This window comes from Castanea sativa, chromosome 5 (genome assembly GCF_040712315.1).
Source record: "Castanea sativa cultivar Marrone di Chiusa Pesio chromosome 5, ASM4071231v1".
Lineage (NCBI taxonomy): Eukaryota > Viridiplantae > Streptophyta > Magnoliopsida > Fagales > Fagaceae > Castanea > Castanea sativa.
Window position 1 is genome coordinate 78,423,747 of NC_134017.1, and position 13,511 is coordinate 78,437,257.

General features: G+C 36.6%; 1 protein-coding gene and 1 long non-coding RNA gene across 2 annotated transcripts; both read left to right on the top strand.

The window, feature by feature from the left end:
* Positions 1–7: 7 nt before the first annotated feature.
* Positions 8–2,562, top strand: LOC142635870 (uncharacterized). The gene is made up of 5 exons (XM_075809930.1): positions 8–185; positions 307–399; positions 1,797–1,898; positions 1,994–2,446; positions 2,542–2,562. Exons 2-5 carry the CDS (start codon positions 397–399, stop codon positions 2,560–2,562), a joined length of 579 nt encoding a protein of 192 aa, XP_075666045.1. The 5' UTR covers positions 8–185; positions 307–396.
* Positions 2,563–2,620: 58 nt separating this feature from the next.
* On the top strand, positions 2,621–3,473 carry LOC142634424 (uncharacterized). The gene is made up of 3 exons (XR_012844173.1): positions 2,621–2,824; positions 2,991–3,057; positions 3,347–3,473. It is a non-coding gene; the product is annotated as an uncharacterized LOC142634424 (long non-coding RNA).
* The last annotated feature ends 10,038 nt before the right edge of the window (positions 3,474–13,511 follow it).

A 13,511-nucleotide genomic window follows, 5' to 3' on the forward strand; every position in this document is an offset into this window, starting at 1 on the left:
CTGATCAAATGACTTGGGCAATGCACTAGCTGGGGGAATTGAGGAGGAATCGACGGGGCAAGTTGAAAAGGAAATGCTACAAAGATGATGCGTTGAGAGCAGATGTCATTCAAAGCAGACCAGATTGGGCTGACGAGCAGGAGTTTATTCAGCTAGTTGATTATTGGTTTCATGAAGACACGCGGGTATGAAAATTTTCTTGCTATTTTATCTGTTACTGGTAATATACATAGGATGTGGTATTTGAATTTACCGAGTACAGTTTATGGACACACTGATTTCTTTTAGTTTTTATTTTGTTCGTAGACATTAAGTAGTACGAACAAAAGAAGTCGTGGTAAACAGAAGGAGATCGCAAGATCAAGGCCTATAAGTTTTGCCCAAACTGCAGACGATATGGTAAGAAATGCATTATATAAAAACTACCCAGGGTTTTAATATTGTACATGTATGTAGATTGAAAGGTAAAGAATATAAAGAGTTTGTTGAAACTAATTTACAGAAGAATCTTGAGCATTTTGTGTGAATTAATATGGAATTGTTAGCCTTGCTTGCCTCATTAGTAAAATTCCGTAATAAAACGTTCGGTTAGAGGACCATGTGAGGTTTCATGTTGATGCAAATGAGAGCACAGTGTTGGGGTAAGGAAGACTTGGCTTCTTTGCATGTTCATGACCGTGAATACACATTTCTTGTGGTGTTTCTTATTCTTAATTAGTGATTTCATTAAGAACTATGTTTGACACATTGTGAACTTGCTATATTGGTTTGGTATATAGCGATTGGTTGTTCTTTGAATGTGCTTTCCTTTATTACATTCTCTGTGGAAAACTAAATAGGTTGAAAGTGGACAACTGCAATACAATTGACATGCATATGTGACATTGGTGCATGCATACAATACATAGGAGTGATTAATGCAGTGTGATAATGTGTGACTATATTTAAGGTACAATTGTAGGATGCCTAGTTGGTGGTTTCGATTGATAAACACGGCTATCACACGATTAATTACCAAACTCATAGTTGCATCTAAACTTAAGCTGATTTAACTTGTGCATGGAAGGTACTATCAAAGTACACCTATTTGTTACACTTTGCATAAGATCGGAGTATTGACACAAGGATACAACTTTGGTGTTTTCAAAATATGTTTTTGAACTATTTTCGTACAAACAAAGTAAGAATAAGTGAACCATATTAAAAGAAAATTTTGTTTGAAAAAATAATTGTCATAGTTGAGTTGGAAGAATGTATTAAAGTGGATGAACCATTAAGGAATATGCATATGAAAGGAGTTGTGTACATTGTCATTTAAGTTTATTCAGAAACTTAGATTTTATACTACAACGGTGTAATTCTGAGTGCATAATGCATTTTACTTAATATTGAGTCAATGACAAACCATACAACTTGAGTGTATAGTTAATTTCAATGAATATAAACATGTGCGTAATATTTACTCTTTTTCTTTAACCTGTCCACTTTGCTTCTCTATAAATAGTTGTCATAGATGTATATTTATATGTTGGTCAATTTTTTCTATGCAATGACATACAACACCAAAGCTGGCTTCTATGCATAAAGATAGGGACCAAAACCGTTTCATACTAAGCATTCGCATAAAGATAACAAAACTTGTCTTCTTGAACGTAATAATGTAATGATTAGTATTTTAGTATACATTATACTGCATGTTATGAGTGAAATTCCGTTTGTTAAGTTTGGCTGTCAATTGCCGCTTCATATCACCAACATAAATTTTCACTATTGTAATAAGAATGTTGAATATGTAGGCAAAAGAAATTGGGCAGGCAGTGGAGCGTGCCGTGTTTTTTGCGAAAGTATACAGCACCAAAGAAGGGCATCCTGTTACTCCTGATGTGGGGGAGAAGATAGTAAGTTGTATATCGTAACTTATTTGTTTTGTATTTTATGCGTGAAGTGTTTAGCTAACAATGGCCTACGTTATTTAGTTCTTGTGTGGTAACAGAAACAAATGACTGAAATTTTGGCACGTGGGAGCTCACTACAAGGATCACGCCGCGAAGGAATCCTATGGTCAAAGGATGATGCTTTTGCCCAAGTGATGGGGGCAGAACGCTCTGGACGTGTTCGTGGGGTGGGTTTTGGACCAACTCCATCAGGAAGAAATGGGTCCAACCGTTCATGCTACACACTTCCATCGTCGTCCATCGAAACAGCCCATAGAATGACTGAGTTGGAAACTTTGCACCAAACTTTGAGGGACCAACTTGCCCAGGTAGAGCAGAGGCATCAGGAGCAAATCGCGGAGTTACATGAGCAGCATAAGGCGGAACTCACCTCAGCAATTGCCCAATCAGAAGCAAGGCATAACGAAAAAATGGCAGAGGTGATGAAAGTAATGGGCGAGATGGTACGTGATTTACGCTCTGATATAACTGCTTCACAACTGCAATCCCAGGTACTAAAAATGTTGTGTTTAGTTTAATTTAAAAAAACACTCTATTGCAATGAATTGTTACGTTAGAAATAACACGATGTGTTTAATGTATTCAGGGTAACACTGCATCGAATTGAAGACTCTTCGTAGATATTTTGTGATTGTATATTGTATTATCTACAGAGTGACAATATTTTGGCTGTTCATGAAGGATTATGGTAGACATTATTATTATTTTGATATTATACACATGTCAATCATGCCATTCAAAGATGGCCAATATTTTTTGTGCACACACGGACTTGTAGTTGTATCTTTTGTATATGTAGACAACTACATTGATGCTTTAACAACATAGAAGACCAAGAGGATTAAATAGTGAAGCCATGCATTCTCATTGTAAGTTTGAAACTTGAACAATACCATTTCATAATTTGTGGTTTGATTTGTTTTCTTTATTGTTATTTTAGTACTTTTTGCTGGTTCAATTTCTGTAATTTTGTTGTATAGAAAAGTTTCCATTATCGCTCGTGTTGATAATGGCAATTCCTACCTTTGCTGACAGGCTTTTGGAGCGCACTAGGACCATTAAGACAGGACATGGTCAGCCTCAGTACCTTCGCAAGTTGCAGGTATGACGTCACTTTTAAAAGATTTGTTTTTGTTGTTGTTTAGAAAGAATTTGACCTTTGGTATTCAAAGGAATTTGTATTGCTTTTCGAGTGGGCTAGTTTAAGAGTGATGAGTGAAGTTTATACTTGTCACATTGTCTAGGAAGAGACATGCATAGAGAATGATATGAAATTATTATTGCTTTTGAGTGTATGACAACTGAGAAGTTATGAATTTTTACTATTTACTAGGAAAAAGTGGGTAAAAAGTTGCAAATCTTGTCTAACTGCTGCCATTATATTTTTGTAGCGCCATTGAAACATAAACTGTATTCTACCTGGAAGGCAAGAAGGGTATTCACATGTAGACAAGAGCTTGGAGATGGAAGGAACCCCTAGAAGCATCTATGTAATGTTGGTAGTTGAGGATGGTTGAAAAATCATATGTTGATGCTTATTGCTTCCATTTTTGCTGTATTCAACTGCATATTGCTTGAAGGTTGATAATTTTCCATAGTCTTTAAAGCTTGATTGAGATTGTGACAGATTTGAGATTGTTATTTTGTTGCATGTGTTGGAATTTTATAGAAATAAGAAGTTGGAATTGTGTATGTGACAGGTTGAATTGTGTGTGTGACAGGTTTTTTATAGTAGCGTTTCTATAATTTATAGCAGCGTTTGTTGCTGCATCTGAATGTGTACAGTTTAAAAAAAAAAAAAAAAAGTCTATAGCCGTGTTTTAAAAACGCGGCTATAGAAAAATTCAAAAAAAGCTACAGGGCTTAGAGCCGCGTTTTCAAAACGCGGCCATAGTAATGGGCTGGAGCCATGTTTTTAGAAATGTGGCTACAGCGCATACTGTAGCCACGGTTTCAGAACTGCGGCCATAGCCACGTTCTATGGCTGCGTTTTTAAGAAGTCTATGGCCGCGTTTTAAACGCGGCTAATCTTGCTTCAGGGCAAGTTACCAATTGCCCTATAGCCACGTTGTAAACGTGGCTATAGATCGTGGCTATGGCTGCGGTTCTGAAACCGTGGCTACAGAATGTCCTGTAGCCACGTTTCTAAAAGCGTGGCCATTGGTCTGCCTATAGCCACGGCTACAAAAAAAGTGGCCATAGGCCTATAGTTACGCATTTTAGGCCATGGTTAAAAACGTGGCCTAAAAAAACGTGGCTATAGACCAAATGGTCCTTGTAAGTGCACAGTTGCACCTGGACCCAAAGACAACTACAGGCTCAGGCCCAATGAGCCTTAAACAATAAAATTTGTAGAGCGTGGGTTTGAAACCTAGATTAGAAGTGCTGAGAACTTAATAACGGGCTAAGAGTTGCAAAAACATGTAGATAACAAAAGATAGCTGAAAATAGGCTTCCTCGGATGTTAGCCGAGGACCACTTCTGTATTATTGCTATTTCTTCCTTAAAAATTACAATTCTTAGTTTCTTTCTTTGTTGTCGATCCCCCCTTTTCTTTGACCTCCACCTCCCTTAAATACTTCCTTTCCTGATACCTTTTGGACAGTGACTAGAAGTTTCAGTCCTACTGTTCAGGGGTCACTTCCCCATTAATGCGGCCAGGGAGGTAGGTGCAGAGCCTTTAATGCGGAGGTGGCAGCCTATGCACTTGATATTTTCTTTAACACTGGTGCATCTAGAAGGTTCAGGGTGTCCCCTTTTAACCATTAGTCTTTCCAGAGTTATGCCTTGACCTTCATAATGAAGTCTTGAGTTCTCTTGGATCTGTCCGAGGAGAAGCTCGCTCTCGGCTGTACCCTCGGATCCTCGGCGTATGGGCCAATTCGTAGAGTTTAATTCTGGAGCAGGTCGGCCCTCCATGCTACAGTCCAAAGGCCCATATGCCCATTTGGGTCCTTTTACCCCCCACAGTCCTATAGCCACGTTTTTTTGGAGCTATAGCCACGTTTTAAAAACGCGGCTATAGCTCCTTCTTTTTGTAGTGAATGCATAAAAACAAAAACCTGAACGCACCGTTTCAATAAAACACGACATGCATGTACTGTTCCTTTTCTTTTCATTATTTTTTTTGGAATTCCTTTTAACTAAAAAATTTTTTTTTTTTGGAAGAACTTGTTCTTTGTGTTCATCATGCTCTTCCTAGAACATGACTATTCATGTTCTTGAAACCTAGCAAACCCATCAAAATAGAATATCAAAACAGTGAAACCAAAACCAAGACAGAAGCCACCAATCTGAGATTAAACTGATCAAACCCATATGAAAAAAAACAAAAAATCAAACCCATCACCAATCTTAACCTTACCTAGCACCACCGAGTTCCCATATCAAACCCATCAAACCCACTGCCAATCAACCCATCAAACCCATTGCCGATCAACCCATCCACCACCACCGAGTTCCCAAATCAATAAACTAAAACATTAGATCTTCATAAGACCAAACTCCATGGAAGAAAGAGAGAGGAAGCTCCACCTCATGCATATCAAAGAGAGAGAGAGAGAATGGTTTAGGTCAAGAGAAACTGCTCCCCATCTCTTCTTTCTATTAGTGCTGGGAACTCCTTCACACTGGGCCTCCAAGACCTAGATGACATTTCACTTTTGAATGCCGAAAAAGCTAACGATTTTTTTTTTGTTCAAATTTGTATGTGGCTACTGGGAAAGGAGTGAAAAAAAACAAAAACAAAAATGCTACAGTACTTTCAGCTGAAGCTACAGTACTTTCAGCCCCAAAGAATCAGCTGGAGTTTAAAATTATTTGCTATAGTGTTTTCAGTTTTCAGCAAAATAAGCAGTATCCAAACAGACCCTAGATCTTAAATCTTGAAGATTATTTTGCTTATGCAAAAATGCCTAAAGATTTCAAGGTACAACTTGAAACTTTAAATCATTGAAGGCCCACAAATGGAAATTCATGGTCATCATATTTGTTCTCGCTTGTTTGTATACCATTTGTGTGATAAGACTATAAGAGCATGACCGGCTTAAAAGAAGAAGAAAAAAGAGTAGTACGAACTAAAAAAAAAAAAAAAGTATTCCAAATATATTTGTAAAGTCATTGGCAAAAAAATGAATATATGTAAAAGGTTTTAAATAATAAATAAGGAGAGAGAAACAAAATTGCAATTAATTAAGTGAATGAGATGTAAGTCAATTAGCATTTAATGCTAATTTTTTAACTATTAGATCAATTACAAATTTACGGTCTAAAAATGGTATAACTCTTGTCAAGTTACACCATATATATATATATATATATATATATATATATATATTCATTCAAAGAGGCTTTTTCTTCTTTTTGATGGATTCTAAAATTCTTTCTTGTGGAGTCATCCCTTATTGATTTAAAGGTTTTGTGAAGTTAGAACAAGATCTAGTCCATTTCACATTTCTCTTCTTCTTCAAAATAACAAAGTGATGCTTGTGAGCCTTTTGGTATAAGTGGTACTTTTGACTCTCCTTCTGTGGTAGACCTAAATTCCTTTTTTCTCCACTCAAATCAAAACTTGAATTTGATCCTGAAGCTAGTGCCCTTAAAATCCTATTGTGGCCAAAAGAAAAAAAAAGCAATAAATAAACAAATAAATAATAGTTAAATACATCTTTTTGCTCTACATAAAAAAGGGTCTTCAGCGCAAACCCATCGATCCCACCATGTGATGGTGATAAATAATACCACAACTCCTATCAAATATCATGTGAAGCAATATAATCACTTTAACCGGCCAACATCCAAAGCCACACTCGTGGTGATAATTAAATACAACATTGGGATCATTCCTCGAATCTCCAAGCCATAACGTGCACTTTTTTTCCACTAAAAAAGGCCCACACACACAAATCAATATGGTCATTTCACACCACCCACACGAAAAAAAAAAAAAAAAAAACAGACTATTATCTGAAGAAATGACCTTTTTTTTTTTCTAAGAAGAATCTGACTAAATGATTTTTTTTTTTCTTGACAATGATGAATTGTATAATTACTTTAAACCGACCAAAGGAAAGATCTTTAGAATTGTTTAATGCTACAACAATTTTTAATAATATGATTTTTGTCACTAAGTTGATTTTTACTTCTTATTCTATTTGTTACGATTTTGCATATCAATTAATACAATTTGAAAAATCAGTTGGTTGCATTTGCACGATTAACGTGGACAACAAATAGATGCAAAAAGAGAAATTTGGGAATGCCACTATACATAATTAATCGAATTAACTCGAACTTAAAACTGGTAATAGGTGTTTTAACAAAAATCTAAAAACCAACGGAATACATTGCACAATTGATCTTTTTAAACAAGTTGGTAATTTGGCTAATTAAAATCAACATCAACTGTGTTCTATCAATTTTTATATATATATATATATATATATATATATATATATATATATATATATATATATATTTCCCTAATTGCCACCAATTCTCAGATGACTAAGTAAATGAAGATATATTTTAACAAGAACAAGAAAGATAAATATACGTACAGGCAATTTTAATATCGTACCTCACTACCATGTTTTGTATTCTCATTTTCTTTTAAAGTTATTTTAGCATTTAGCCCAAACTAACTTGACGATATAAAATGTGAATGCAAGTAGTAATATATTCTGTTATATGCTGGTGATACCTTCGAGCTTATCCAAATTGTACCTTGGGACGTGAGACAATAATTACACAAGCAAGCCTCCTTTTTTTTCTCTCACAAAAAAAAAAAAAAAAAAAAAAAAAAAGATAATTGTGCTATAAAAATGATCGTAATTAGAGGAGAATGCTAAGCTAATTTTGACATAAAACTACTACAGCAAAAAGTTAATGCTAAAAATGGACACTGACTTTGAAAGTCAAGGAATCAAAAAAGAATGCTTTTTTTATTTGAGATAGATTTGATGTGGACATATCGGCTGGGCGGTGTCATTCCCCCTACAAGGCCCTTGGTCGCTTTTTGCTTTATTCTTTTACATTTTCACTTTATTCTTTGAGCGTGAGGTGTACTTGGTAATCGGATTCTAACCTTTACACAATTTCGTCTTCTCTTCTTCTTCTTCTTTTATTATTATTATTATTATCATTATTATTATTATTATTATTATTATTTTTTCTGAGTGAGTTTTAATCCCAACTTTCCCTGGGGAGGAAGATTCAAGTTAATGATGTTACGTGTCCACTTTTTTAAACATGATTTCCAATGGACGAGTGTATCAGACTCTTTTGAGAATATTTAAATTCAGCATATCATGCTATCCTTGAATTCCTTACAAACAATTCCTTTTTAATTTCTGGGTTACAAACATTTACATATGTCTATGATCCATTGATGACGTACTGGCTTTTTGGGTATCTCACAGCCTAGCATGTTTATGACAAAAGGAGTATTAAAAGATAATGGAATTTTTCTTTTTTCTTTAAGGAAAATAGCTAATGGAAATCGAAAAAATCTTAAAGAGAATTTCCTGTATCAAGGTTTCAGATATCCAATGACTGCTCTAAAAAATTTTTTTGGGTTGTTATTAAGAAACTTAAATTATACAAAATTTAATAAAAAGATAATTTTATATATTGACAAAAAAAAAATGTAAATACATAAAATCTTACAATTTTCTTCTACAACTTTTCTTTTTTATTTTGAAATCATTGAATGGTAGTCTTATTATCAATGCAATAAGCTACATATTTTTCAAAATTCTAGTTAAATGAAAATTTTCTTGGATTTTTCTTTTTGATTGTAAAGGCCTAATATATTGTTAAGAGGACCAAAAGTTAAAACAAAGTTTGACTACTAACTTAGTTGTAGCCGAAGACTACAACTCTCATTGAAAAAATTAACATGACTAAATATTTTGAAAATATAATTGTTGAATTGCATGTGTTTTATGTTCTTAAAACACATGTTAAGTTTCGTGTCAATCCTATATTATTTACTATTCGATCCATATACTTATTTTTAATCTATGTATAATTTTAGATAATAAAAACTCAAAATTTAAATATTTGATTGATGACATAGTTATTGATCTTGAATTTTCTTGAAGTTCACAAATATGGAAGATATAAGAAAAATATATATAATCCAAAGGTGGTGTAGGAGGGGAAAAGCCAATAAAAAATATATCAATTGGGCCCAACCCAAGGAGCATTTGAGCCTCAACTGCTTACTGGGATAAGCCCAACACCACTATATGAGCCAAATTAGCAAGACTGAAGAGCATTCATCAGTGTACGTGGCCCAAGGAGGGCCCTCTCCTCGGGGTATCAAATCCCAACTCCCAAGGCTATAAGGTAGAGGGCCAGTGAAAGAAGGAGAGACATGCAAGCAACAAACAAAGGAAGCATCAAGATAAAGCACTCATCACCTCCTCATTTAATGCACTCTACCAGCTCACTCTTCCACATTAATGGTCGAATGACCTCTGAACAATGACCCCACAGCTTGCATCCTACCCAACTACCACTAGCACAGCAGTGATGGGATAAGTATCTAGAGAAAGACCCATTGCCATCCAAGGGGAGGGCTCAGATGCTATTTCAACAACTATATATAGCCGGAGAGACCGTTTTGAGCAAGGGATTGTGGGCGCAAGGGAAGGGGAGTCGCCACCTAGTTTTTGCAATGGCTTAAGAACCATATATATGGTGTCCTTTCGAGGAATGACCTTTTTTTATCTTACTACCAGAGATTGGATTCAGAGTTTAGGTACATTCTTGAGAAGGTGTTAGGCACCCAAGATCGCCCAACCCTAAGGTTAGCCTCCCATTATTGTGTCTCACTTCTTAACTAGGAATGGCAACGGGTCGGGTTCGGGCCGGGTTTTTGCATACCCGGGCCCGACCCGCGGGCCAAGACCCAGAACCCGAACCCGACCCGATTATTAATCGGGTTTTTTCCCGGGGCCCATACCCGTCCCGCCGGGCCCCGTTTATCTTCTTGGGCCCAAATCTAGCCCAACCAAAAAAAAAAAAATTTTGAAGCCCATTAAAATTTTTTCCTAGATTCAAGCCCATTCAAGCCATTTAGGGAGTTAGGTTTACAAATCTCAAATGCTCAATGATATATATATATATATATATATATATATATATATATATATATATATATAAGGGGGGGGGTTTTAGTAATTTAACATAACCGGGTTTTTATCCGGGGCGGGTTTCGGATTTTTTTATAAAACCCGGACCTGACCCGAACCCGCTTCGGGTTTTTTTTTTAAAAACCCATACCCGACCCTATTCTTTATCGGGCCGGGTAAAATCCGGCCCATTAGGGTCGGGCCGGGCCGGGTATCCGCGAGGCGGATTTAAATTGCCATCCCTATTCTTAACCAAAATAAAAACACATTCAAAACTTGCATTCTAAACTCACACACACACTAACATACATCTAGCATCCAAACATGGCATACATTAACCCATAACCAAATATGTACTACACCAAAAGCCAAACAACGGAAACCACATAAAAGAAACCTTAGCATACATCTAAGCATGTGAAACCCTAATCTAACATGTTGTTCAACCAAAGGCAGCCACCATGTGAAAAACTCAATCAAACAAAAGAAATATTTAAAAAGGAAGGAAAGGCTTGAACTAAAACTAACAAAACAAGAAGAAGAAACCAAAAACAATTGCATGATCATTATGAGATGCATGATTTTAATCACATTGGCAGCAAATCAGCACCTATGGCATCAATGCATGAACATGTGAATGCATGAACATGTGATTTAAATTAATAACACAAAGATAAACCCTAATCTAGCATGTGATGAACAAAACCCTAAAAGAACATATGAAACAAAGGCTTGAATATAGGAAACATACATAAAAGAAAGGTTTAAATAGAAACATAACAGGCTAAATAGAGAAACATGTGAAACGAAGAACGTTTCTAGGCAGACTCACACGTACATGAGGAATGGGCCACGTACGTGAGGTCCTACCCCGAAGCATAGAAATGAACAAAAAATAGAGCAGAACACAAAACCCTAATTCTAGCACTCAAACATGCTTTCAAACATCCAACAAAACTATAAACACTCTACTAAAACATAACTAAGCAAAAACAAAAAAAAAACAAAAAAAAAATTGAATTAAAAACAATAAAAAAAAAAAAAAAGAAATGAAAAGGAATAAGGAAAATAGAAATACCTTACAAAAAACTATCCAAACTTGTTTTTGACCGTTTCCTTTAGTCAATTCTATCACAAACCAATAAAAAAGTGATTAGTAAACATAAACTCGAGGGTTTAGAACCAGAATAGGTCCCAACCAAGAAAAAATATTGACTTAGGGTGCTTTGTGAAAAGCTCCCTTTTGATTCACTATTTTCTAGTGAATTGTGGGTTTTTCTCTAAGTGTTTCGTCTCCCTTTTGAAAACTACCTTTTAAGGCTATAGTGTGAAAAATAGGGTTTTGGGCAACTCCTAAGTGATGTGGGATTCGCACAAAACCTCAACTTTGAATGCAGAAAATTTTTCCATATATGGCTTTTGAAACCCTAGCCATATTCATGGGATTGAGGCCATATACGTGGGATTGAGGCCACGTACGTGAGCTTTAAGCCACATACGTGGGCCTAACTTCATGTATGTAAGCTAAGTTTTCATTTTGCCATTTTTCTTATTTTTTTTTCCATTTTAAACACCACTTAAGTCAATCTTACTTCTAGTTGGGCTCTAAACTGGCCTTGAGCCCTTGAGTTTAGGTATCATTGGGGAATGGGGGTTCGAGTCGTAAAGGGCACAAAATGCAGTGTCTACAAGGATCATAAAAAATGACTTTAATGAACCTAGAGATAATACAATTGTTGTATAACCGAGAAGTGTATTCTGTAACAACCCTCGGCCAAACCGATACTTAACCTTCACATGCACGATAGAGGAGACTGCTCCCATGGCATGGAGCCAAAGCCTGGCTAGAATGGTCGTGTAAAGGGCATACACGTCCACTACAATGAAGTCTACCTCCACCATCTCCCTCCCAGTTTGTACCGGTAGTTTAATCATCCCTCTGGGGATAACATTTTTTCCATCAAAATTAATTAAGGGGATTTCATAGGAACTAAGGTCCTCAGGCTTTAAACCTAGCCCCTTGTATAAATCAAGGTACATGATTTCAACTCCACTCCCCTAATCAACCATACCCCTTTTAACTTTGTTTCCTCCTATTTGAAGGGTGATCACAAGAGCATCATTATGCAGCTGGATGGTGCCCATTTATCCACCACCGTGAAGCCCAAGATTGGGTCCTCCTTAATTCTGCTCCTCTTGGCCTCCCTAGCCTCCTCGCCAACTACTGGCTGTGAGGAGATGGTCATTACCTCCATTGATGGAGCAACCGTCCCTCACAGGGTGGCAAAAATAACGTTGATGGTCCCCAAAGGTGGGCGCATGGCTAAATCCCTTTGGAGGACGGACCCTGACTTCTCTCCTCGACTAGATGGTTAGCGCATAAGTTGCTTCAACTTTCCAACCTTGACCAATTAGTCCAAAAAATCACGAAACGTCTTGTAATCCTCCATTATATGACCTCAGTCTTGATAGTACTGGTAGCATAGGCTCTGATTTGCTTGGTAGGGTCGCCCCCCATCATATTCAGCCATTTAAAATATGGCTTTTTTTTTTTCTTAATCTTTTCCAATCCTCTGTAGATATTCTTTTTGAAAACTAAATTCCCTGCCTGTGGTGGGTTTTCGGGAGCTTGGTTGAAAAAATATCTCCTCGACCTATTAGAGGCAAAACAGTCTAACTCAGGATCTCTTCGCTCGGGCGTGAAGGCCATTGCCTTTCCCTTGCCCTGGACTTGGTCATCTTCAACCCTCTTGCGCTCCTCTACTCAGTCCATTAGCTGATGCATATCCCGAGCTAGCTTCATGGTGAAGGACTTTCTCAAATCAGAATTCATGGAAAGCCCCATTTCGAAGGTTCTAACTGCTATGTCATCAAAGTCCCCATCAATCTCATTAAAGAGCTCCTAATACCAGTCAGAGTACGTCTTGTAGAGTAGAAAAAGTCCACATAGCAGCCACACAGATCCAGAGCCTACCGCATAGCAGTTAAAGTCTGAAGAGATTGAGGCTCCGGACAAGACCAATGGAACCAGCGTACAGTGTGAAGCGCTAAAAAAATTCAAAGGCACGTTTCTTTGAATCATCCAATTGTCTTTAATATTTTTATGAACTAAGCAAAAACAAAATGGTATTCTTTATAGTAAGTGTTTCGCAGTTCTATGGTCACAAGCTGGGATAACTTGTCGATTTTCTTTGGCAACTCATGTCATGATCTGTTGCTACTGTAGATGGACCTCATACAACTTGCAAAGTTGCAGTGTGCCTGACTCTAATACATTAAAATGATTGATACTCATAGGTTAGATTGATAAAGAAGAATGCACCAAATGGTCACCTACAATGCATACCATAATTTGACATGAACATAAGCATCACTTTGCAGCGCCATCTTCCTCCTTTCCCACTTCACAAAACTGGTA

What these genes read in the sequence shown, in the direction of transcription:
- LOC142635870 (XM_075809930.1), top strand. An exon ending in CTGATGTGGGGGAGAAGATA is followed by an intron (nt 1,899 to 1,993) that starts GTAAGTTGTATA and finishes GTGTGGTAACAG; the next exon opens with AAACAAATGACTGAAATTTT. An exon ending in CTTCACAACTGCAATCCCAG is followed by an intron (nt 2,447 to 2,541) that starts GTACTAAAAATG and finishes TAATGTATTCAG; the next exon opens with GGTAACACTGCATCGAATTG.